The sequence below is a fragment of the Cardiocondyla obscurior genome, linkage group LG19 (assembly GCF_019399895.1).
Source record: "Cardiocondyla obscurior isolate alpha-2009 linkage group LG19, Cobs3.1, whole genome shotgun sequence".
In the NCBI taxonomy this organism is placed as follows: Eukaryota; Metazoa; Arthropoda; class Insecta; order Hymenoptera; family Formicidae; genus Cardiocondyla; species Cardiocondyla obscurior.
The window spans coordinates 2,199,745-2,226,479 of record NC_091882.1 but is presented as its reverse complement, the minus strand read 5'-3'; the positions used below and the strand labels follow the sequence as shown (position 1 = coordinate 2,226,479).

The 26,735-nt window shown below is 44.0% G+C and overlaps 4 protein-coding genes across 6 annotated transcripts in view; all 4 read right to left on the bottom strand.

The window, feature by feature from the left end:
- Pgant9 (polypeptide N-acetylgalactosaminyltransferase 9) overlaps nt 1–4,805 on the bottom strand; it is a 182,612-nt gene extending 177,807 nt beyond the window's left edge. For 2 of the 3 annotated variants that reach the window (XM_070669300.1, XM_070669299.1), the window contains exon 1: nt 4,470–4,801. The gene's annotated coding sequence lies outside the window, so the exon portion shown is untranslated. Of the gene's footprint in view, nt 1–4,469 lie in introns of all 3 variants that reach the window. The other variant, XM_070669301.1, reaches the window with a different exon arrangement.
- A 2,190-nt stretch (nt 4,806–6,995) lies between these two features.
- Nucleotides 6,996–9,009, bottom strand: LOC139110006 (uncharacterized). Its single transcript, XM_070669495.1, has 3 exons — nt 8,887–9,009; nt 7,702–7,860; nt 6,996–7,591 (listed from the first exon to the last, which is right to left on the bottom strand). Exons 2-3 carry the CDS (start codon nt 7,856–7,858, stop codon nt 7,146–7,148), a joined length of 603 nt encoding a protein of 200 aa, XP_070525596.1. The 5' UTR covers nt 7,859–7,860; nt 8,887–9,009; the 3' UTR covers nt 6,996–7,145.
- A 2,390-nt stretch (nt 9,010–11,399) lies between these two features.
- Nucleotides 11,400–15,838, bottom strand: Byn (T-domain transcriptional activator brachyenteron). Its single transcript, XM_070669393.1, has 6 exons — nt 15,409–15,838; nt 14,266–14,361; nt 13,263–13,506; nt 12,981–13,134; nt 12,643–12,840; nt 11,400–12,513 (listed from the first exon to the last, which is right to left on the bottom strand). Exons 1-6 carry the CDS (start codon nt 15,726–15,728, stop codon nt 11,621–11,623), a joined length of 1,905 nt encoding a protein of 634 aa, XP_070525494.1. The 5' UTR covers nt 15,729–15,838; the 3' UTR covers nt 11,400–11,620.
- A 3,583-nt stretch (nt 15,839–19,421) lies between these two features.
- Nucleotides 19,422–26,650, bottom strand: LOC139109882 (uncharacterized). The gene is made up of 6 exons (XM_070669289.1): nt 24,574–26,650; nt 23,608–24,152; nt 23,324–23,462; nt 22,912–23,090; nt 22,653–22,796; nt 19,422–22,535 (listed from the first exon to the last, which is right to left on the bottom strand). The coding sequence occupies exons 1-6, from the start codon at nt 24,755–24,757 to the stop codon at nt 21,978–21,980; spliced, it is 1,749 nt and encodes a 582-aa protein (XP_070525390.1). The 5' UTR covers nt 24,758–26,650; the 3' UTR covers nt 19,422–21,977.
- Nucleotides 26,651–26,735: the final 85 nt, after the last annotated feature.

The window sequence follows — 26,735 nt, the reverse complement described above, 5'->3', positions numbered from 1 at the left end:
CCCTCTTTTTCTCATACATATATAAAAATACGCGCATACACACCCGGGCCATCCATACATGCATGAAACCCCTCGAACCCGTCGTTTTTAAAGTTCGATCGGATCCGGAATGGGACTAGATATTTGCCCACTCGGATATCTCGCACAGCTTCGCTGTTCGGCCGGATATATCGCCCGTGGATTATTGGAAGTCTGCGACGAATGATTGGTTACACAAAATTTGATTCACCTCGCCGCTTTTTTTATTTTTTACTTTTTTTTTTTTCTCTTTCTTTTTTCTTTTTTTTTTTTATTCCTCGCTCAATATCCGCTGTACGTCGCGGAAAGAAGTACGAAACTTTCGAAAATACCGCGCTGTGTAGTCTGATAATGATATATTGGCATTTAACGTACGTAACTATATTCTTCCGAATTGATTTCAATTGAATGGAATACCGCGGCTCGCGTCGCGGTGTACGTGCACGCACGTTTAATGTATGGAGAAAGTAAAGGATGGTAAAAAAGAAAGAAAAAAAAGAATCTACGTTCCCGACGTTCCCTATATTGTTTACGTTAAATCAACGAAAGTTTCGAGACATGCATACGGTATGGATATCGATATGCAACCCATCATCATTGCGCGCAAGGACGCCGGGCGAGTTCGAGAACTGTAATTTGGGAAGCATCTCACATACCAATGCCAGCTCATCTTTATCATTAGTCAAGACTCGCTTAGCATGCAGGACGATCGTGACGAGGGGCATTATCGTGCGGGAATAATCAGGTACTATCGGGATGGAAAGCGGAAATGGTATAAACTCAGGGAAACTGAAGATGCCTAAGGGGAGAGAACGGGGGAGGGAAAGGGGCGGTGGAGGGGGAGGACGAGGTAGGACAAATCGGAGGTAATAGTTCAGCGAGGCTATATCAGAACAAACTGTTACGAGCAGGTGGACATATATGCAGCTAAGCCACATCGCGAACGAAAAGAGGTGGAAAATGAAGTTGTTGTCCCTTACACGAGAATTCGCTTTGAAATTTCCGCTGACCGGAACTATGCATTTGGAATTCCCGATGCGTAAAGAAAATGTTGAAAACGCTGAGGGGGAGAGCGAAAAAAAAAGAAACAAATTCCCACGTAAGATTTTTCCGCGCTGCGAAATTCCGTTGCTATCGCCGCAAAATGTATTTTTGCAAACACGTCGCTCGATCACGGATCACGTCGTTACCGTAGAAAGAGCAGTCCGACTTTAAAACGATTAATTGAGAAGGTAATATTGTCGAAAAGCCGCTCGCTCTCTTATTTAATAACCCAGCTTATCAAAGATTAAAATGAGAGCACTCTAACGATTATTCGAAGAGATAGTTGAGTGCACTTTTAAATTCAGGTTCGTCTACGAGTTAAAATTTAATTTGCGAAATTTCCTATTGCAGATTCTGCCTGTGAGGTCAAACGGATCTCGCCGCGTATCGCGGAATCCGCGATTTCGATGTTGATCGCGTTCGAAATAACGACTGTTGAAATCGCGATCCTGTCCTCTTCAGCGCGAGAAAAAAAAAAAGAAAAAAAGAAAAAAGAAAGAAATCAAGGTAGCGAGAAATTCCTAGAATATATTTCAATCCGGAACGCCGGCCAGCCGGAGATTTAATTAAAGATGCATTGCGCTTCGTTTCTAAAGTTGAGTAAAGCTCAGCGGCGCGAACTTGGGACCCGCCCTTGATTACATCCTATCGCGCCGGGGTATCTACATTTTATTTTCCCTACGGTGCGTGTATATCGGTCCCGGCCGCGATGTCAATTAAACTTTTTCCGCCTTTATGCTCGCCCTACGAAACGCCGCCGTGAAAATCCAGCGGGATGAATCCGTACACGCGGAACACGGACCGTTATTTTTTACCTCGCGGGGTCACGCTCTTCGTCTATTGCCGCGGAATTAATTGCGATCGACTGACCGGAAGTTATTTTTAGGTTTGCACAGCGATGAACTCTTCAAAAGCGAGGGGCCACCCTTCGCCCGGGTCGTGCATCGGGTGCTCTTCTTTCGCGCTGATCGTCCCGGCTGCCCTCCTCCCCCTCGCGCGTTTTGCCCGTCCACTTAAATGCCCGATATTAATTAAACGCCGGCCGAATAAATATGCGCCGGCTGGAAATACCCTCCCTCGCGCGATCCCACTGTTCACGTAGCGTTTTTCACGCGAGTGCACTCGCGATTAATCCTAAAGGGCGTGCAATCGTGCGAGGACGCGCCGCCAGTTGTGCGTAACGATCTAACGAGTCGCGTGAATTTCTTTGACGTTTCCGCGCGACGTTGTCCGTCGTGGTTTCAACGAAAAACACCCCGGCGACTCCGCGGCTCGCGGTGGCGAGATACAATCAAGGTTATCACTATCCGCGCGTCAGTCGGGGGGAGGGGAAAAAAAAAAAAATGGGACGTAACGCTGCGTTATTAATATGGAAATGCGACACGAACGATGCACTCGGGTTTATTTTATTCGGCGGTTTTCATTTTCCCACCGCGAGAGCAACGTACGAGTGCCGTTGTGCGAGCGTCAACCCTCCGGGTTGGGTCGTGAACGTGCTGGTGCCGAGAGGCGAAGTTCGAGAGCATGTCGGTCGTTAGAATTGTTTCACGACCTTCTTTACGATCGCACCCGGGGCCATTCTAATTTTTCACCGGCATACATGTCGCGCGAAACGTCTTTATCCCGAATGTCTCGCACGTATATGCGGCATTCGTGCGCACCGGGAACACCCGAAAACGAGAGAAATCCCCGACCCTCGATTTCTTCGCGCTCTTCATCTCGCAATCAGCGATTGTATCTTCGGAGATGACGAATTAAAACGCGCAAAATTTCCAGAGCAAAATCATTCGATTCGAAATAATAAATAAGCACGCAAATAATTAAAAAAAATAATAATAAAAAAATATCTGGCGCGGTCAATAAGACGCTGGTTTGCGTCGGTGGATTTTAAAATAATAAAGACAAAAATGTTATCGATCACGAGAACCTGCTCACTCTCAAGATGCATTTGCTGTTAAAGCACGGACTACATTCCGCCGCTAGTTCGCATGAATTCGATCGAAGCTTCCCGTCACGTTTGTTCGACCGCTATATTAAAGCTAGAGGCACCGTGTGCCCCCAGTCTTACATGTGATCTACATTCGCAACACGCTGTCAATCGGAAATAAAATCTGCGTCGACCAAAACCGTATTTCTCAAAATATCAAAGTTATTAATTTAAAAAAAAAAAGATGCCTTAATGAAAAATATCAAGCGGCACTCGCCGTCCAGCTTTTTTTTTCCACGCAACTCGGGAGGGGAAACTCGCCAATATTTAAAACATTTAAAATACTTTAAAGCAAAGCAACGACGAAGCAAAGGATTTTAAATCATAAAAGCTTGATCCCGCAGCGGAGAAAATATAGAAAATAATTCCCCATTTTTATTCTCCCTCTTGAAATTCGCAGACGCGTCTCTGTAAAGTTACATCGGCCGTCTCACGGCGTCGGAAAAAAAAAAAAAAAAGAAAAAGAAAAGAAAAAAAAATCGTGAGAAATATCGGTTTAATCGTCGCGTGCGTGCAAAGTGGATTGCGTGAAAAGTACTGGAGGTGAAGCTCCTCCACCTCCAGACGACAGGCGGGGAAAGTCAAGGGCCCCGAGGAGAGAAAACAGGAAGGGAAGCTGCCTTCGCGAGGCGTCTCGGTATTTTTTTTATATACTTTTTTTTTACGCGGATTTACCGCGCCACGGAAGATGCACTCTCGATATCCGTCCGCCTCGTTCAGATCACGTGGATCCTAAAACCAGGCTCGAAAGGTTCCCTTCGAAAGGGAACACTCTGGGAAAATCAACGGGGACGAGAGGGGGGGCGTGCCCACTTTTGACATCTCGACGATAACGCGTCGTGTCGCGACCCACATAAACAGGTGCGCGCTCGACCGACATTATGCAACGACGTGAAAGCACACGTCATACCGAAGCTGGTACAACAGATGCAGGCCGTGCTTTCAGAACGCGATAAGCTAACTTTCGCCTCTGGTAATATTCGCTCGGTCAATCAGAGATAGGGTAATAATATTTAAGTCGACGCGCGGGGATAGAAAAAACGTTGCGACGCGCGCGATATATCGCACCGACTTCGACGACCGTCGGGCGGTTTGCGATTCTTAAACTGACCCCCCTCGGAACGTTTGAACGTCGTCGGATTGTACCTTCGCGGCGTAATCCGATCGGAAAGAGTAAGCGGAATCCGCCGGCGATAGTCGCATTTTTTTCAGAGCCCGCTTAGGAACCGCGCGGCGCTAACTTCAGACGTTTAAGTCGCAATACACGTAACGACATGTGACGTCAACTGGACGCGCTTGCCGCGGTCAATAAGTTTTATAACCTCGTTCAGGGATTCGTACAAGCGTTGCGTGAACGTTCACGATTGCGGGCACCTCGAGTACGTTTCCGGGCAAACGAGTATTCGTACGTGCGACTTACCTAACCGGCGTCGTCGCAAAAAGTTTCGGCCGCCGCGAGGACGTGTCTGAATGGAACGGGGCGAAAGGCAGCTCTCTCTCTCTCTCTCGTTCTCTCTACATCTCGCCGCCGAGCTCGTCGTCGGAATCACACACTGGACACACCGGTGGACACTTGCGCACAAAACCGAGCACTGACCGCGACCGCGACGAACCGGGACGGTACGCCGAAGCGCGTTGGACCAGCTCGCGGCCGACAGTTGGCGTCGTTCGGACCCGCGCGAGAAACGCCAACTTCACGATGACGCTCGCACGACGAGCTACCGGCTCCTACTGTCGTCTATTTTATTACGCCGACCGCGAACGGCGCGGACCGCCACCGACTAAAGGGACCTCGGCTCTCTCCGTTCACCTTCGCGTATCTACGCGGCCGTCGCTGCTCGCGATGCACCGACGGCCACCCACCATCGTCCCTTATGCAAGCGCCTCCACACACCGCTCGGCCCTTCCAGCAACCTCGCGCGCCGCGAACATAGCCGAGCGCACGCGAAGCGACAGGCGCGCGCAAACAAACTCGGCGAAAACCTCCTCTGGCACTAAACGGAAAGAAGCCTATCGAATTCGACGTGTCCTTATCGATCCCTTGATAAGAGGAAATACGAGAACGACTCGATCGAACGCCATGCACATATATCTGATAGAACATCTGTCAACTTAACAACAGAAATCGATATAATCAATATTATAAAAATTTATTTCAAGTCTCTCCTTTTTTTTAATTAATTTATTTTTTTTTAATTTTTAGTTAGATTTATATAGAAGGAAGTTTTGCAGCTAAATGGTATTTAATTTCGTTATACGCATACTCGATGAATCTATATATTAATTTATTTATTCGGTCATAAATAAAATTTAGACTTGATTTAATTTAGAAGATTCTACCGTCAGATTGACATTTAAAAAAAAAAATTATATTTGTGCCGAGCGTCTCAATGTTTAATCGCGACGGGGAAAGATTTAGATCGTTAGACGCGCACGGTTTCTGCGGATTTAAATTCTAATCTGATCCGAGCGACTTGGAGGAAAAATGACTTGGAGGAAGCTGGTTAATTTCGTTGGAACTCTAATGCCAACGCCCGCGCGAGGAGGCTCCCCGCCCCGAAGGAATTTGTAAATTCGACTAGAATGGAACTTTTAATCGTCCATCAGGGAAGAAGCGAGGAAACTTTTCGCATAATAATTCTTTCGTACAGACCGACGGAATTTTCTCGCCGTTACACTCGCTCCCAGATAATGTTTTCCACGTGTGCATTCCAACACATTCGTTACCGATTGTGCCACAGGTAAAAATGCGGCACGCAATTTTTCATTCCTGATTCGCATAAACGTTCCCGGATGATTCGAGACGATTAACAGTTTTCCATTGCTCCCAAAAATACTTGAATTAGTAAAGTACCTTTAAAAAGGGTTAAAAACGTGGCTTCATTAATAATAATCGTTATTAATTACCGCGGTTGATCCGTATTTTTAATATTTAAAAGGCCAGCTCGCAATGATAGGCAATATTGAATCCCACCCACGAAAACCGTTTGTATAATTATCAGCGATGATAGTCAGCGTGAGCGAATCGAGCGAATAACCGGTACGCGGTTTGCACGAATGTGCGTAAAGTACGTACTACGTTTGCATCTACATTTGTATGTGGATGTTGCAGATACACCTGGGAAATCAACCGTTTCTCGTTGCGGACTTGATAAATGCCGCGCGGAAAAGCGGGTTCGCGGATAATTGCGGTTCTTCTCGCTGCATAATGAAAAATCCGAATTATTCTACTGTACGACTACCCCGCACCAGAATCTGTATTACCGTAAAAAAAAAAAAAAAAAAAAAAAAAAGAAAGAAAGGATAGTTTAAAAAATAAACAGTCCATAATGTTCGGCTTGCACACAGGAGCTTCACAAAGATAAAAAAAATGTTTAATCATAAAATGTTATAGTACATTTAATTAAAAAAAAAAAATTAGAACTAAAAACTCTTTTTTCCTGTTATTTAAAATATGACTTTGCTGCTGAACAGTTTAAGCAACAAACTAACATAAAATCTTTTTAATATATGCAAACAAAAATTCATAGCAGGAAAGAATCGCAATAAATCAGAACGAAATTATGGAAGACGTGAATTACATTTCTGTAGTTATAAGAAATGCCATTAAAAAAAAAAAAAAAATTTAAGAAAGCTATTAGCACAGCAATCATACTTGCAATATGAAAAACTTTCTCGTGACAAACCATAATTCACGTTTCCTAACAAAAATTAAAGTTAAAATTGAGATCAAAACTTAATCTAAATTTCTTTTTAAATACGAAATATATATATGTAAATTAAATAAATGCATATAAAAATATTCTCACATCATATAAAATTGTATAAATAATAAAGTTATGCAGTCGCACACATATAAAAATTATTCGAAATAAAAAAAAAAGAAATAAAAAACAACCTTTTTTTCAATATTTCATCGCATTAACGGTAACTATTGTTACAAGATAAATTTATATGTGTGCGCAAACATATAACAAAATACGTAAAAAGTTAAAATGAGTATATATAAAACTTAATAAAAATAAAAAAAAAAAAAGAAATTATTTTAATACTTTTGGTATGTTTTGATAACTTTGGTCGGCGTAGTTTATAAAATTTAAAACTGAATACGTCTCAACGCATTATATACGTTTTCTTTCGATGTAACCTTAACAACGTACAGCTTAGCATCTTCCTGTTGCGAACTCGAGGAATTTGGTAATTTAACAATTCGGGATTTATGTTTCCGCGCTGTTCTCCTACCTACTTCTTCTACATTCTCTATATTTCTTAATGGCGATCGACCGCTCTCCACCTTTATTTCCGAAGAAAAAATTCGTTGCCATTTAGAAAGAAAGTGTTTTTTCGGCGCACTTGAATTGTAGGATGGCAATTGCGAAGTTTTATTATTGTTTTCTTCACTTGGAAACTTCATAAAAAATTCTATCGCCGCGTTTTCTTGTTGGAACGTATTCTCGCTCTGTTCTTTGACATATTTCTTCTTTTCGTCATGGATCTTCTCCTTGTGTTGGTAGAAATCAAATTTTACATCAAATATACGCCCTGTAGAAATAATTATATTAAATGATATAACTTTGTATTTCATAAACTAAATATTTTACCGTAAGCCGCAATAAGAAGCTGTACAATTCATTAATTAATAATATATTTACCGCAACAAACTTTTTGCTTAAAATATTTCGTCGAATGGAATCGCTCGTAGTGGCGTGTACTGTTGAAACGTCGCTTCGACATGTGGGAGCATTTTTTAACTGTGCATTTATACATTTTCATGCCGCTTACGGTGATTGGTATCGTTGGCTGAGACATGTCTGAAAAATATAATTAATTATATTAAAATATTTGCATCGTCTTCAAACACCAATCAATTTTCTTTTCCACCTTTTTATCAAAAAAAAAAAAAAAAGGGCATTATCTTCTCTCATTTCTCTACATATAATGTTAGAGGTTGCAAATTCACGTCAGATCTGCATTCGTATTTGACTATCCCTTATACAAATTTTAAAATACAAATTTAAAAAATTATTTTAAAAAAAACCAGCCCACCTGTATCGTTTTATGAAATTTCTCTTTCGGAATCAATGACAGCGGCGATGTTTAGCGACGAATAGACTAGTCGGATAAAAGAAATTTTACGAAGCAGACGATGATAACCGCAACGATGATGGCGACTTACTGACGGCGACTTACTGACGACGACTTACTGACAGCGACTTAGCGACGGCGAGTTAACGACGGCGACTTAGCGGCAGCGACTTGGCCGCAGCGGCTTAGTGACGGCGACAAAAGGACTGAGGGAAGAATACGCGCTCCCTACCCCGTACCTCTTCAATACAAAGATATACAAAACAATAGACAGCGAACCATTGGTCACGTCATTTGAGGTTTAGTCCGCCGAAATAGCTTATAATTCCACTCCAAGTATTGACAGAAAGAAATGGAGGTATAAAAACATGCCGTCTCTTTATATTTTCATATATTTGCACAGCCAAGTAAACGTCTGGTTTATAACGTTGGTTTCGCAAATCGCAAATCGCTATTCTTATATAAAATTTACGAACGTCGCGAATAAAAAAAAAATAAAAAAAAAAAAATTACACCGAGTTTAAATTCGTTTATCATTAACGCCAATTTGTTAGGAGATAAACTTCGGCGAGATCAGCGATCGCGAGTCGTTACGAAAGAATTCGGTGATGCGGCAGAGTCCGCGCGAATAGAACGAATTTGAGATAACACGTAGGATTTATTTAATCGATAAATTTGACGTTACTTCTATTTTTCGAGGATGTACCGATAAAACAACGATCGATTTGCCCGGCGAAACGATGAGTACTTACCTCGTAACGTAAAAGCTTGTAAAGCGCTTCTTCTTGTTGAACCTATTACTCTTCGACGCTTCTCCCGAAATACAATCGAGTTACGAACGTCAACGAGATGTGACTTCTTTAGCAGGAGCACGGAGACTAGAGTACTAGAGCTTCTTTTAAGCAGGAATTGAGAAAAAGAGGAGAGAGAACTTCCCCTGTTATCGCTATTGTACGCGTGTGTGTGCACGCGCGTGTGCGCGTGCCGCCGCGGATTCTGTTTGCGGTGCCTCTTTGATTTTGTTCGGGCCCTTTGGTTGCACTAATACACTCGATCACCTAAGGCGGCGAGCTGGCCAAACAAAAAAGAAAAAGAAAAAGACGTAGATTGAGATAAAGGTAGCGGCGTGATACATTGTTCCGGCGATGCTCCGCGTTTTTCACCGGTGTTCAGCTAGTTTGATTCTTGTCTTTATTTGCTGGCGCAGTCGCTGGAATAGTAATCGCCTGCTAAATTAAGAAAAGTAACTCGATTTTATCATAAAACGGTATTCTTCAAAATTGGATTGTCCTTAAATTCCTTAAATCTTCAGAGTCCCGTTTTTAACAAATTTTATTTTAAGATCCTATCTTAAATAATGTCCCTCGATGCTAATACGGCTAATTAATCTAAAACCAATAAAATTGTTTGAGGAAGAAAGATAAAAGATCCGCTGTTACTCTCGGTGAAAGCAATGCCTTTCGGCAGAAAATCGCGCTAACGCTGCGTTTTCTTCAAATGGTAGATTTCAGACGGTTTTGCAGGAGATTACAATAGCTTCTGCTGGTTACAAGTTAATCCATAGAGAGCGAGGCATTCGGTCAAAGGTATCGAGGGAAAATTTTAATCAATAATTAAAACGTAAATTTTTTATTCAAAATTCTACAGATGTTTTAAACTATTTTTTATAATTTTTTATTTGTTTTTCTTTTTATTTGTACATTGAAATCTAAAATTCACGTAATGATTATAAATTCAACGGCGTATAATATGTATACTTGATATATAAAATTTAATTGAGATAATTAAAGGAGAATTATTATAAATTACATATTATTCCCCGTTGAAAATTTAAGGCTTTGAACAATTAATTCTAATTTATGGAAAAGTATATATACGTTGCTTTGTGGTACGTTACCTGCCACCAATAAGAAAGAAGTACAATAATGTAATGTAATCAATACTGCAAAAGATATTATTTTACTCAAATAATTTGTTAATTAAATTTGGTTGTAAATTAATATTTTAATGAGAATATCTTGATATTAATAGTTTTCAATTTCACAAAATCCTATTTAAATTATTTTTGCTAATAAAATATAACTTTTTTTGTTTCAGATGAAAATCCAGAGGAAGATTTTCGTTGAAGGAGCAGCCTGACATCTTCGTTTAAGTGGTCAATGCTGGGAGGAGGAGGAGGAGGACCTAGAAAAGGCATCGAGTATCGGCGGAGCAACTCACTGGTAAGAATAAATTTATTTTTATCGTTACCATTTTTAATTTTGTGGTATTTAATTAAAAAATCAAAGACGCATATAATTTTTTTTTTAATATTTATTGAGATCTCTACAATTACATTTTTTTCATTTATTTGTTACAGATCGTCTTATCAACAACACTCCGTCGAAAAGTGTCGCACGCCGAAACTATAAGAATACGAACCGCAGCCGGTTCGTCGGTCGCTTCAGAAGTTCCACGAGATATTCACGCGTTATCTTTTTATAAAGCAATTTCTTTAACGGAAGTGTCGTAGACTATCTCGTGCGATAGTTTAATAAAAAATTAATTTTTTTAACGGTAATTTATCGGACGCGTTCGCGAGTGACTTGGGCGCGGAAAGATGACTCGACACGCAAACTGAGAGGAGGAGCAGGCTCGGGACGGGCATCCTGCGTCAGCGGAGCAACTTTTAGGTAAGCATAAATTTTTTAAAATAAAATCTTTATTTAAAAAAAAACTTACCTTTTTTTTATTAATTTTATTAAGTAATATACTGGCATATCAACATTAATATTTTCCATTTTATGTTACAGTCACCGGCAGAACTTTAAACTCCGCTGAAGCTGATGCAGATCGGTAAGTCGCATGATTTTTTTTTCGTAGTTATTTATTGAGGTCTTTTAAAAAATAGCGCACACGTAACTCGCGCATAGTTTCTTCTAGTTATAATATAAAATAAATTAAATTGTAAAACAAAAGTAAAAGATTCTTTACGAATTTCTCTTCGAATCGCGTACAAATTAAATTATTTAAATTAATTTACTACTAAAATTTTCACTAAAAATTAAATTACTTCGAGATTGGAGATAAGCAATAAACAACAGGCAAATATGAATATATTTTGCTTTACATTTTATATTTCTAATACCAAATTCATATTCATAATCGCGACGAGACATTTAAAATACCTCTCCTTTTTTTTTTTCTTTTTCTCTTCTTTTTAAATCTGCACTTTATTTCCTTAAAACATAACTATTAATAAATTTACGAACAATCGAAGTACTACTACATTATAATTAGGACGGACTGATACAATTTTAACATCTATTGCGTGCGATAAAAATTTCCTCAATTAGCCGCATTTGATACAATCGACATATGAATCTATCGCTATTTAAATTGATTCGCGACGACGGTATTTCTCGCGCCGACGATTGCAGAAACGATGATGAATTCGGGCGGACAATTTCGCGTGCTGGTGCGTGATTCGTAATACAGAAATTCGAGTCAAATGGCGGTAGTTTGCGGTGCCGGCGGCGGTGTTAACGGCGTCCAAGCGTTCGGCTGCTCGCCGGCGATCTCCGTGTCCTGTCGGTGATGATTATGATGAGGGTGATGATGATGATGAGAGTGACGGTCGACGACCGTGGTCAAATATCGTCTTTCGTCGTCCTGCGGTATCTCGTTCAATGCGTCGGCGGGTGCCTCGGGATAGCCCATCTGAATATGCGAGTGCTCCTTAGGCGGGCTGTCGTACTCCACGCTGACCGGGGAGGACGTCTCCGTCTGCGGCAGCGTCTGCAGCTGCAGCATCTGCGCCTGTGTATGATGCTGCTGCTGGTGACGATGCTGATCCGGGGTGGTCGATTGCACCGGGGAGGCGTGATGATACTCGTGCACGTACTCGTTCGCGTCCGTCGGCGGAATAGGTTCTCCACTTTGCGAATGTAGGCTCGCGTGATGTAGACCCGGGTGCGTAACGGAACCGTACGGCGACATTTGATGATGCAGATGGAGGTTCAGGTTCAAGTAAGATTGTTGCTGCTGCTGCTGCTGCTGCTGCTGCTGTTGCTCTAGGGTGTTAGGGTGTATCCAAGTAGACTCGGCGCAGTGGCCGGGGTGTTGCTCCTGGGACGGTAAATTCGACGGGACGTACAGGGTACAGCCGGTTACGGTGGTCGTGGTGGAGACGGTGCCGGCCACTGATCTGCCGAGGACAGCGTGCGACGACGTCGGCGACGGCGACGGTGACGTCGGCCACTCTTGCGACGCGGAAGACGGCAAGCACGCGGAATTAAGATTCTGTAGCGATTCCGGGCTCCGGGGCGACCAGGCCGGTGCCGTCACGTAGGCTGTCGAATGCAAAAGCGGCATAGGCGCGTACGCGTCCGCGTGCTGTTCTGTATACGGGAGGGGAAAAAAAAAGAATAATTTAATTTCTGTAAGTTTTTAATAGCCATTTACGAAATTCGACTTGAAGCGGAAACGTTAGGATATCTTTGTAGGCTTCATTGAGATATTTAACTTACCGTCTTGAATATACTTGTGCCTCAAGGCATAAGGCGCTGCTCTGCAGGTGTTTCTGTGCCCAGATGTAGTAACGGTGCACGAATTGGAAAAGTGATTGCTAACGCAGGCCGATACCTGGTTTTGCGCGACGGCTATCGCCGACGCGGTGTTGTATTCGTACCCCATCGTAGGTTGCGGCAGAAACAGCGTGCCCGCATCTGCAAAATGTTATTCGTACCGTAAAAAATATTTGAAGAAATTAATGAGAGCGTTTTTGGTTTCGATTTTATTATATCTTCTCTCGCTCAGCTTCACGTTATTATTACGCGCGTGTATTATCGATTGTTCGTCAACTCACATTGCGGGTAGGTTTGCGAATCGGCAGGCCTCTCCTTTGCGTCGAGGAATGCCTTCGCAAATGGATTGTATTTGATCTTCAAGCTCGTAACTTCCTCGTTCTGATACGCCGTTACCGCGATGAATTGTGTTTCGGGAAAACGATACGTGAGGACCTACAGGATAGAATAATTATAATAATAAAGCGATAAAAAAATATTCTATTAAAAGTATAAATTGCCAAAAAAATTATTAACGCATTAAATAAGAAAAAATAAAAATAACAGGAAAAAAGAAAACGCACCGTTCTTTGTTCTTCAGCACCCACTCGAACTAAATGAACGCGCGGCTCATACTTGTGTAATGAATTCAACATGATCTGCCCGTTCCCGTTTGACTTATTCGTCAACTTGACCTTAGCGAACGATACCGCCTCCTTCATCCAGTGGGCTCCGAAGTTCGGGCTCTCCGGGTGTATATAAATTGGATTAGGCGGCGCGACTTCCGCTTTTCCACCTGGCACCCATTCGCCGTTGACGTATTTCCACCTGCGTTAATTCGGTTACAGAGAAAATTTTACATTTTACCGAAAAAGAATTTAATAATTTATGCGAATATAAAATATATAATAAACATTCTTTGCCGATAAAAAATTTCAATTACTCATATTCATCTGTAAAAAAAAAAAAAAGAAACACACACGCACAGAAAAAGAAACGCGAAGAAAAATCGTACGAGATGAAATTATTCTCGACGAAAGAAATTTATATTTGTAGGATCAACCGATGCCGTCTTTTGTATATATATTTTTTTATAATCTTCCGAGATTGTTTTGCGAAAACTATTAGGAGGCTCTGAAATGCCTCTCGGTTCGTTCATCACACCGATGACGAATCACCGGCGAGTTAAAAATAACGTACTAACAAGTTTAGAATCGACTTTAGCGATGTTACGTGATGCTCGAACGCGAAAGGGATACGGTAATTACGACCTGTTAGTGTACTTCGCGCCCCCAGTTCCTTCTTCTCGCGAGATAAATCAATGTAAATCGGTAACGCTCTCATCCCCTTACTGTGACTATGCAACATTTCCCGATGCTTCCCATTCTATTCACCGTAGCTTTCCGTCATTTCCACGTGTTATTAAATTAAAGACAGTATAGCCTCTTCAGTCGAGCCGAGTAAAACTTAAAAAAATTAAAATTTACTAATTAAAAACTCAACAAAATAATTATTCATATTATTACAAAAAAAATAAAATAAAATAAGACTACTTCGGTTGAATTACGTGTAAAAGCTGGGTATTACCTATGCGGATCGACCTGCACGAATTCCAGTAGCAGAGTATACATGGCCGCCGGTTCCAGGCCACGTGCGACAACCTTCACCACGGGGAACATCCTCCTGCGAGAGGAAAGTGACATGTCAGAGTCGCGCAGGATAACAGATCGTAAAGGATTCCGCGGGACGGGCCGCGAGATATCAACGGCGGGGGATATCCGCGGCCCGGATCAAAAAGCTAAGCCGCGAACGTGGACCGGGGATGGCCCTCCTCTCGGCGCGACCATACATTTACGAGGCGCGTATTAATAAAAACGATTACGGTTTGTCGACTGCGACGTGTGCAGGTAAAAGTGCTTGCTCGGCAGGCACCAGCTTCGGACAGGAGGAACGTTTTACAAGAGGATTGTAAGCATCGTAAAGTTTTATTGGCTTTTGGTTATATCGACGGGCTTGAATCTTCCCACAATAATCTCGGAGAGCTCCGTCTTTCCACGGATCCGGGGCCTTTATCATTCCTCGATGTCCTAAGTGTACATTTCGATCGGTATTTTGTATTTTCTTGCGGCAAATAATACACAATGATGCACGAACGTTTTCAGGCGCGATTGCAGTTTTCCTCAAAAAAAAAAAAAATATTTTTAATCGTTCTCCGATTGTTCTCGTCGACTGTCGGTCTTTAAAAAAATGCGAACAAAGGCTTGATAAAAAGAAAAAAAAATTATTGCTTTGCGAAATCTTGAGTAAAATAATTGAGAGATAAAAATAAAATGGTAATAAAAAAAATGTGTAGCTAAATTAAAAGACTTTAGCTTAAGATACCATTTTCTTATTAAATTTATACGGAATTTAGAAGATATTGAAATACGCGGTTCGTCAAATTTTAAATCGTAAATTTCCTGTTTTGCTCGCTTAAAATTGTAGCTAACGATATTTTCGGTGAGCAAATACTTGTATCGGATATTGGATTTCTACCGTCTGTCTCTACTGTGATTAGAAAAAAACGACGTTTCAGTCTTATGAATTTCAAAGCGTATAAGAAATTACGAGATCGTTCTCTTCCGACGCCAGAATAGTCGCTGGAAAATATTAACAGCTTAGATCGGATTTAATTCTCTTTTCACAAGTGAATAATTTTTTTTATTAATTTTCCAATGAACTCGCGCGTACCTTCCGTTTTTCGTGACGATCATCTCGTTCGTAATGCACTGGAATCTAGTCCAGAGCTCCCGGTCTTCCAACGACAAAGACAGTGGTAACCCTTGGTTCGCCGAAATCGCGGCGGGTGGCCCGAGGTTCTGCCTCGCGATCGAACTCCGCTCTTCGCGATCTTCTCGATCATCCACAGGACTCGCCCGATTCTGCCTTCCGCCGCGCTCTCGCTCGCGATCTCGTTCCTGCTCGCGATCCCTTTCACGATCCCGATCGCGCTCGTGGTACGAGGAGTGCGTTGGAGAACCGGGCGTTCGCGGCGCGCCCGCTGGTTGCATCTTCGACGTTCTCCAATTGTTATATCACCCACACCTCGATCCTTTCACTCCCTCCGATGCGTCCTCGAATGGGAAAGTCAGCCGACAATTAGACCCTTGATTCAAAATATTAATACAAATTGTGCGTACGAGAAGGAAAAGAAAAAAAAAAGAGAAAAAAAGGTAGAAATCACATGCGACCCTCGCGGACGGGAGAGGGAGACAAAAGTCCGAATCGCCTTCGCCGTTGATCGATTCGGGTATCCCGAATTCGCGACGTGTCGAGAAAATCGGATGAATTCCGCGGCGTACGGGCGGAGGGGGACGGAAAAACGTCGTACGTCGCAGCACCAGGCGTCTTCCGTCGGCGGCGGAAGATCGGCCGCGTCGCGAGAGAAGCCGCGCCGCGTGGTCGTGGGCTCGTAACACTTGGGCGCGATATTTCACACTAGCCGGCGAAGACTCGCCGAAGACTGACCGGCGGTATATCTGCCTCTCTGTTCCCACTTGGCGTTCTCTCTTTCTCCGTTTCTCGATGGGTAACGCGGAGCCGCCGAGAGAGGCACCGGTCCGAGTCGCGTTCGTGCTTGCCGGGTGCTAATTACTCGCTAAATTAGAAGCTCACGAGTGCAGCATGGCGGTACCATTGCGATGTCCATTGGTCGAGGACGACCTGACCGGTCGTCCCGTCGCGACGACGGCCGGTGCCGCCTTCGCCGTCTTGGCTCCGCCAATGAACGGTTCTGTCGTTTTTAGAAATCCACCGCGGTTGGTGGGTTCGACGCGACAAACACGTCGCCAGGTAATCCGCCCACGTCCGCCGGTCATCAGGTTCTCGATTAGTCCTTGCGGACAACGTACGCGGATCCGCACGTGATGAACCGAATCGTCGTAGCGATTGTTTCCTCGATTAATACAAAATCGGCCGCGAATTCGGTTGATCGAAAAAGATAAATCGCCGGCCCGATGGCCGTACCATGGAAGGTACCATTTTCACCAAGGTCGCGAGCAAAAGTGTTCTTTTTCGTGGATCGGTGGAGTCGCCGAATCGTACATCGCGGCACCGCGGCATGGTGCGAGTTAATATTTGCGTCTGTTGCGCCCCGGGAAGGTATGCGACACGTATTTGTTCCGCGTGAAAGATAAGTGTTGCTCTGGTTGACAAGGTATAACGGGTTTTGGCAATAACCGCGCAAAAATCCTTCCCAGCCACATAATTATTCTAATTTCTGCTTAAATATTCACGTTCGGTATAAGTTCGCATTAATTTCCATAATAAATAGTGAGGTGGAGTCGGGACGCTTCGTACGCAATTACTTCCGATCAGCAGTCTGCTTAAAAATATAAAAAAGAAAAAAAATTAATTAAAAAAGTGACGGTACTCTGCATCCGATAACACTCCGTTCGTTGCCAATACTTTAGACCTCGTGAGACGTAGATACGGTAAAGGCGACTTTTGCGAAAGTCCCGACGGTTTGTTTTAAACGCCGACGCCACGCACACGCTTCCGTCAGCCAAGAAAGAGATCCGTTCGTGAAACCGGCGGTCTTGCAACAATTTTGATATTTGTCGATTATGAAAATGGAATTCCCTGCGCTTGTCGTGAGCGAGACGATCTAGGGAGGGGGATGTAAATGTGCCGGTCGTCTAGAGTCAAATGAGAAAAATCAACAGAGCGCCGTTCAACCGATCGTACAACGCATCGCGAGTAGATATTTGAGCAGGACCGTTTTCTTGTTTGCCATCGCGCACGGTTTCGGACAGCAATTGCCGGACGCGAAGACAGTCGTAACCCTATCGGTTATTTGTGCTAGCAATTTCGTGCGGAGAGCACATACTCGCGAGCGTTTCTGGTGCCGCGACATCGCCGGAGGCTGTAGTGCAAAATCGTCTTATTGAAGGCGGCCCCGAGGTCGAGCCGAAGGTAATTACAATTTTCAGTCTGACTGCATCCGCAATTATTTGCCAATAATGCCGTCGCCACAAATTACCCGGTGACATCAACCCGCGGCCCGCGATATTTTCCGAAGGCGTGGAAAGAAAAACGAAAGTGTCGCGCTTCGATCGCCGCCGAATTAATCGCTCTAAGAATTATTAAACACCTTAAAGCGTTACTTGATTTTTTATTTTTTTTATATTTTTTTTCTTTCTTTTAATCTGCGGTTTTAAAACAAAAACAGAGCCGCGAATACCTGTCTTAATCGGAGCGATAAATCCCGCAGCGGCGAAAACGCTGCGAGAGATTTTGAAGATACCGTCCGCCTTGTGTGCTGCACACGGTGGCGTATCATAAAAAGTTTTACGTCGAACGACTTCTATGCAGCCTGCACAACATTATAGAGGCGTTTACGATAGGGGTATTCTCGATTATTGCTACCTGCCGCTGAGTAGGCGTCTTTAGACACGAGTCGGAAGGTCGTTCGGTGTTCGTTTTAAGGGATACCGCTGGAGTTTGAGAGATACCGCCGACCACTTTGATAAACCGCCACCAGCCTCGGCTTCTTTGGCACTCGTTTATTTGCCAACTGTATCGTTCATTGAACATTTTTAGTGAAAGTCGTACAGTTCGAACTTCAAAAGCGGTAACGTTTATTAGGTAAAGACACGTCACCATCGTCGAAAATCTCTTAATTAAAGAAAAAAGAAAAATAAAAAGAAAAAAAAAAGAAAAGACGTAAAATCCAAAAAAGACGAGAAATGCATAATTTTAAAAAGTAATATACAACGTATATTAAAATAAATTATCGTGACAACTCATTAATTAACAAACAAAAAGTTCAGATATTTATTACTTAATTATTAATGATATCAATTAGCAAATGTCTTCCACCTTTTCAGTCTCATATGCGTTCAAGTCGATAAATAAATTCTTATCCCGATCAATCCTCAGATCGGCAGTTTCGTTCTCCAGTCGCGATCAAAAATCGCCAACAATCCTTTCGTGGTCTATACCGAGATTAGCGAGTAACATCAGGAGCTCCGTCGGATGCGGAATCATTGCTCCTTGCCGGATCCATTCTCTCTGATCAAAATAATTCATCGAAGTTGTACAAGTCCGGATAATTTCATCGTGCGGCCAATAAAAGAATTCTTAAAATTAATTCCTAATTCTTACCACAAGATCGTCAGGCATTCCGGCTATCGCGCGTTCGGTTTGTGCGAGCCAACAACATTCTTCGGACAAAATGCGCGACGGCGGTCGTCCATCTTCAGTGAATCCGTGAAGAGCATTGGTTCCTACCGTACCGCGGGACTTCCGAGGAAAGGGAAACGGCAAAGGGATCGTCGGGTGGGCGGCTTTTGGGATTAGCTGGGGAAACAATGAAGCAACACCATTTCACTTTTTTTTTTTTTTTTACTTTACTGTCGCATGGACATCCGTTTCTTTTATTTTTATCATACTGCACGCGATCGTTTCAATCGAATGAGAGGAAAGTTATACATTTTTCAATACTGATCGTTTTGTCCATATCGTATCACAAGACAATTATACCGCAAATGCCAATTTATCTATTTGTATCTTTTCAAGTTTTTTTTTTTTTTATTTTTTTCTTTTTATATCGAAAGGATATAATGTTCGCCTTTAATATTCTCAGCATCGAGAACTTGACATTTGCGGTACTTATTTTGCGTAAAACATTGTAGGTCTGCTGTAGGTCGGTTTGTTCTATCTCCTTTAGCTACCGTTTATGATATCGTATCACACTGTGTACATTTATGTATTTTTTTTTTTTTTTTTTTTTTTTTTATTATTTCTGATTAATTAAACAATAATTCTCATTTAAAGTTTATCTGTATGTTCCAACATGCATAATACATCAACTCCGAGAAATTATTTTTTATTTTATTTTATTTTATTTTTTTTTTTTTACGTTGCATATTATCGATATCTAGCTCAGAATTACGCCAATTTGCGTCCTACGAAGATAACGATCATTTTTGGATTATGATACTTGCACACTTCGATTTTAACGGCTATCTAAATATGTTTTGTAAGGCGTGAGATTATACTCATTCCGTTGCAAGAAGTGGAATACGTTTTTTTTTTCTTTTTTTCTTTTTTTTTTTTAATTACATACGTGTATTTTTTTTTATTATTTTTTTTTTCTTTTTTTGACATACTTTCATTCATGTAGTTGCACTATATTATATTGCAATACATTTCACGTTTTTGGAACGCAAGTATGACGGTTTGCTTTCACTCGCGAGCGATCGCGCGAACAGAATGAGGGAAGTTCTTTTTACGCGACTATACGTAGGACGTAAGCGCGACGGTGAACGCGACATAAAAGTTTTTCCATTAATTTTTGGTCCCAACATAGGTACATGGTATCCGGCACGAATTTATCCCAAATTGGTCGATATAAGACTAAATGCAAGTTACCGATACTAATGTGTATTAAGAATCTGCCGTGAAATACACCCTCAGCGATAAATGAGACAACAAAAATAATGATTTTGCGCGATAAATTATACAATTTAGAAACTAATACGGACGGCATTTGAATAAAATACAGCAAAGTCCACAGAACATATGTATGAAACGCGCTGACTTAAATTAGTTAATTAATTAAACGAATTAGAATTATATACATAAAATAAAATAAAAAATTTGTTTGACCATTAATTGATGACCACTTATAAAGAAACAAAAAGAGGAAGAAAGTAAAAAAAAAAAAAAAAACTAAGAGTTTAAATGCAGATTCTTAATATGAACCACCATGCGATTCCCTTCACAATTATTTTCCAAAAGCGGAAGAGCGTTTACCTGTCGGCTTCTCGACCTCCTACGCTCGCAGGCGTACTCCACTTTTATTTGATCGTTTCTCCGCGCGGCAATACGTTTTGACCTAAGGAATCTACTAAATAACTTACTCTTTCGTCGCGCGTTTTCGTTCTTTCTTATTATTATATACGAGTACTATATACACAGAGTATTCACATATTTGAAAACTCTACTTAAATATCTCAAAAAAAAAAAAAAAAAAAATTGTTAAATAAAAGCTCTTTAAAAATCGCTTTTAAATATTTCGGTCCAAGCTGCGTGTACAATAAAATTTTCTTCTCAATAAAAATGCAAATAATGTCTTCGCGGCTTTAGCTCAGACTGCGCAACTTTACTTCTCCCCCAAAATAAAACAATTCTCTTTTTTTTTTCTTTTTTAAATAATGCATCGAGATATTCAAGTAAAAGTTTTTAAACGAATGCCCTATATATATACATATAATCACTTGTCGACGTTGTACAACGTCGACAGCATCTAACAACAGTGATGAAAAGGTGCCGATCAGGGCAAGGACCGTCTCGGCATGATTTCTTTTGATTATATCTTCCTTTTGGCATACGTGACGCGATATATCGTGCTGCTTTGATTTTCGATAAGGCGAGAGAACTCGGCGAGAGAACTCCCCGACGCGTCCCCGATCCTTTGGAAGGCACAATCTCGACGAACGTTCGCAGTTTGTCGGGACGTTTCGTACGCCAACATCGATCCCCGACAGCTTTCGCCAATCAATGTGGTTGCATTCGCTACGCATGACACGCGTGTCCCGCTTTTACTTTCCGAGCAGCGCTGCAGGTTCCGACAAAAGATTTCGTCGCGGTGACGAATCCAAGGGGGGTTGATACCGACGCCGATTACAATTCTCGTTTCTCCGATATCACCGGAAACAACGGGGGGAGGGAAACTCCGTCACTTGGCGAATATTTATTTCCTCACGAATAAAAATCGTAGACATTACTTCGGCGATTAAATTCGGATATATGGAAGTTCACAGCGGTCCCAATTTCTAGACAAGTCTCTTATTGGCATATGCAACGTAAAGTACAGACGGTTCCGTTACCAAAACTCGCTACACACCGAAACTACCACTGTTACATTTAATAATTCGTTCCTATCGGAAATACAATATACCGCCACCCGAGCTTCATCGCGGACTGTCACGCGCCGGAAAGCTACGGGGAACCCATTTCTTTAGCCTAAGAAAAGACGAGGACAACGTCCTACTGAAATCGATCCGCGGCGGATATTCCGCACCGCGCCGGAACGACGTTTGCCGGTGGTTACAATTAAAAAGTACGACCGCTTTGCGACCGCGAGGTGATAAATTTCACACGCGACCGTCCACCAATTAATCTAGAAATATAAAATACTATGAATTCTTGCTCCCTAAAACGCTCGACCTCGTAATATCTCTCGTTAGCAAAAGGTTGTCCGACAAACGTCGTATGGGGAAACGGTGCGCGATAACCGTGCGGACGGTCGTCGCTTAAATTTCGCTACCTATAGCACCTACGTGCGGACTGTGCCAGCGCGGGGTCGCCGGCTGTCCGCAGTACACGCTGCCGATCGACGATCGCGCGCCGATGGCGAACGTCGTCCCCTGGTTGTTCTCGGCGTCGAAAATTCTCCCGGTCGTGGTGGCCGCGACCGCCGCCGCTGCTGCGGCCGCCGCGGCGGCCGTGGTCGCCGCCGTAGCCGCGGTTGCGACCGTCGCGGCCGTCGCGGCCACCGAGGCCGCCGACGCCGCGGCCGCCACCGTCGCTGCACCCTCCGCCGTTTCCGACAGGGAATGCTCCCTACTTACGTCGCCGTCCTCGCCGCCGTCGGCGCCGTCGCCGTCGTCCGTCGTGACGTCGCCGCTGCTGCTCTCGCCCACCATATTAACGAAGAACTCGGACCTGGAGAACTTGCCGATCTCCGTCGAGCCGAACGCTTGATGGAAACCCGGCAGCGGCTGCTTCGCGACGGCTTTCTTCTTCGTCTCGAACCGCTCGCTCGAGTGCTGAGGCTCGCGCTCTTTCGCGGCGACCGTGCTCTCTTGGGGCTAAAATTCCGCATGATTTTTTTGAGACTCGGGGTTACGGCGAGATATAATTTCGATAGACGTATTATAGATGGAACAATCGTGCGTAAATTTTAATTAGATCGCGGCATGTTTTACCGTGGAGGTTGGCACGTATTCGTCCAGAGGCATCCCAGTGTTACGCGGATCCCACTTGGTCCCGTCGTCTTCGTCGCGTCGATTCATCACCGTCGTGGTCGAGTCTATGACGGGATTCACCGCTGATCCCAGCAACCTTGGCATCTGCGTAGATAATTTCTTTTATGATACATGTCAAATCTCGCCTAGTCTAAGATTTTCTCTCGTTCCTCGTATTTTCGTATTCGTAATTCAATGGGTAATCGCGCGCATTGGATACCTGATGCTCCGATGGCGGATAAGGCGCACGAATGTTGTCAATGTTTAATTTGGTCGGCGCATAATTCATCTGCGGCGCGTCCTCCAAAAATGCACAATGCCTGGTTGATCCGCAGTCCCGCAGGAAAACTGCGTGTCGCGGTCCACGAATCGCTGCGTTGCGAGTCGCGCTTGGAACATCTAAAATATAATTAAAATTATCATACTCGTTCGAATATTTTATAGAAAAAAAAAAAATTCTATTAAATAAAATGTGTCTTTAGTCTGCACGTTAAAATTAAATTAGTCCATGCTGAGTGAACAATTTACTGGTATTTTAAAATCGCTATGATGCAGAAATAAATTAAACCGATATACGGAAAATAAAAAAAAAAAAGTAAAAAAAAAAAAAACTTTATATGCATGCAACTTACGCGGCAGCATGCCGTGACAAAATTGGCCCCACGGGCCATGTCCATGCGCGTTTGTATTCTGGACATTCGGGTGAAGAACGCCACCCATTTGCTGCGATGGATGAGGCGTTCTCGGGAGTGAATGAGGATTCGCGCTGTTCTGCAATCACACAATTTTCAAATTATTCATCACAACGCAATAAAAGAAAAAAAAAAAAAAATTTTTTTAATAATAATAAAATAAAATAAAAATCGGTAAAAAAAAAAAAAATAAATTGTCGAATCAAAGCGTATCAATATATTACTTGATAAGGATGCCACTTCTGGGCGTCGACGAAATCGGCGTATTCCGAGACGGATTCTTGTCGGCGAATTTCTCTTTCCGCGGTCGCGATATCCGGCGAGTAGCTGCTGGAAGAAAACGCGGAGGCGCACTCCGCGGTCTGGCTCCTCTGGTCCTTCGGCTTTTCGTGGTCGCGCTGCTGCTGTTGATGTTGCTGGTGCATCGTGCCCATCGCCTGCAGTCTCTCGATCGGGTTGCCGCACACGTTGCCGTACCAATCGCCGATTCGCGGCGAGTGCGCGGCCTTAAGGCGGTGCGCGGCCTGGAACCAAGGCTCGGCCATCTGATGAGGGCTAACGTTTGGACCCATCGGCATCGACGCGCAGTCAAAGTGATGATGCTGGTTCAGGAAGCCGCTCGCCATCGATGCGGAAACAACGGAATTCTCGCCGCCAATCGCGGCCGTGCGCGCGATCGCGTTCTGCAAGATCGATCGCCGTGACAGTTCGCGCGTTTGCTCGCGCATTGCTTTTCGCAGCCTCGCCTCCTTCGGATTATATACGTAATCTGGATGAAAACATAAAATCGCGATTGTTATTGACACAGATATATACAAAGTATCGTGCTACAATTACGTTGTCTGTAATATCTATACATTAATCCAAACAAAAAGAAAAAAAGAAAAAAAAAAGAAACATTTAATACGCTTTTAAAAGTCATCACGCATATTAAAACTCATTCGAATACGTCATATAAGACTTGATACAACTTCAATAATTATAACCGAAGCGATTTCTATATCCAAAAAAATAAGTTTCACAACGAAACATTAAAATGGACATAATTTAATTTTAACTTAGACTGTGCCGAGGGTAAAATAAATTAAAAAAAAGAAAAAAAAATACATGCGTGCACGCGTTACCGCGAATGATCGTTATTTCGCGGGGGGAGGGAGGGAGGGACATGTATTTCGTGTGCGATATTCTACCTGTTGGATACGTCGGTGGTATCGCTCCGTTGTACCGAGCGTTAATGTCGATCGCGTTAGAAATCGGCGCAGCGTCATAGCCCGCGTACGCCACGCTACCGTTGTCATAGCAAAAGTACTGCTGCTGCTGTTGATAAAAATGACCACCTGCCGCGTATGCCTCGATGTAATTGCAGCAGTCCATTTCTGTGATCTTTGCGCGAACACTGCGTTTCTGAAGCCTCCACGTATCGATCTAGATCGCCCCTTGCGCCAGAGCGGCACGCTCTCAGGCAACGTCCCTCTCACTGCGCGCGGACATCGCGCGCGGGGCACCGATCGATATCAATCTATTTACAGTATATTACGGAAACACGAATCGAATTCTTTTTATCACGTTTCTTTTCCTATCGAGATTAAACGGGCAGGCGCGAGTACGTGCTCCGTTATTCGGAACGCTCCTCTTCCCTCGGTGTCTCCGAAAGCTGCGAACGTTACTACTCATGTTTGGCGGGCTAAACGTCGGATCGTTTATTTCGGGCTCGTATCTCGCCGCAGACTGAAAATGTATATTTCTTTAATTAACGCGCGATCAAAAGTGCCACTGGTTCGCGAGGAGGCGCACTCCGCGGAATCTCGTGGACGTCCATTCGCGCGGGATGTAAACATCCGAAGCACTGTGTTGCACGAGGGGTGAACGAGACGCGCGTGGTCTTCGGGGGTGGGTGAATCGCGCTCTCTCGCGAGAGAACCCCCGATCGATATCTCAATTTCGCGGGTCCACGGTCTCGCGAATGTAAACACCACCCGCGCGTTTTGCGGACGGCGCGCCGCGGCCGCGCAGTGCCAACGCCGGGCAGTCCGCTCTCCTCTTCGCCCCGAAGGCGCGTAGGGTGAGCGTGGCAACTCACCGTCTCTTCGCGCCCTTGCTTCTCGCCGGAAGGTTTACGTTCGTGCGTTCGCACTGGGGCAGCCGTGTAACTGCTGGAAGATGCCGAGGGGAAGTGTTCGATCGGTCCACCGCGCGACGCCGGGAAGATTCGCGGTCTCCGTCGACGTCGACCTCCTCCTCGTCGTCGTCGTCGTTCTCGTCATCGGTATCATCGTCGCCGGCCGCGATTGTCGACGAATGCGCCTCGTTAACGCACCTAACGACGGCCGTGATTAATTAGCGCGTCATCGTTATCTTCTGGTCGACGCCGATCGCCGCCGATCGCCGCGCGTCCGCGTGTGGACGCGGTTCGACGTGTGCGACGGGCCGCGCCATGCTCGCTGCAGCCGCGGCGAGATCGATGACAGAAGCTGCGTTCCCGCTGCACCTGCTGCACCCCTCGTACGCTCTCCTCTCCCCCGCTCTACCCGAAAACAAGCAGCAAGCTGTTCCGCGTTCTTCGTTGATACCGTTTTTCGTTGACGATAACTTCGAACCCGATCGTTCTTCGTCGTCGCGGCGATTCAGCTCGTTTCCCGGATCGATACCTTCGCTGCCGATCGTCAGGCTCGGTCGAAAATCGTCGGGATACTTTTTCAGCGTTTTTCTTTTTTTTTTTTCCCCCTGTGCAATCGCTCCAATTTCTTCTCGCTCGTTAATTAGTCACTTGACCTAGTCCACGCGTGATCGATCAGTCAGCTCCAGGCGATTCTTTCTTTCCCTCTCCCCGCTTCGTGACACCTTCGACTCGCATTCCGACCGATCGGGAAATTTTTTTTTCCCCAAGGTGATCCTCCTCGGTTACGAAGACACGTACCTTCCGCCTCCCCGCGTATGCGCTCCGTTTATTCTATTTACACGATTAAATTATGCTACTATCACAACGGATCCTCACGTCCACCTCGCGATGAATGAGCCCCCCTCGCGCGCACTTTCGTCACCGGTCTCGAAACACCTCCGCGCGGTCGTTGACAGTAATTGGGGCGCCTACCCCCTTCGTTCGACCTATTTAACTCTACTTCGCCGGACTGCTGCTCTCTCGGTGGACAGAAAAATGTGTGAACGGACTGACGAGAACGGGCAAAGCGGGCGGACGCGCGCGCGCGCGTGCCGCAAGCGGGAACGGCGGGCCGCACACGGGGAAGAGACCCGCGTCCTTCCCTCGTGGTGCACTCCGGTCGCACTGATTTCATCCGGCGACGATAGCGACGGCGATGGCGGGTGGTGGTGGCGGCCCCGTGGTGGTGGCGGC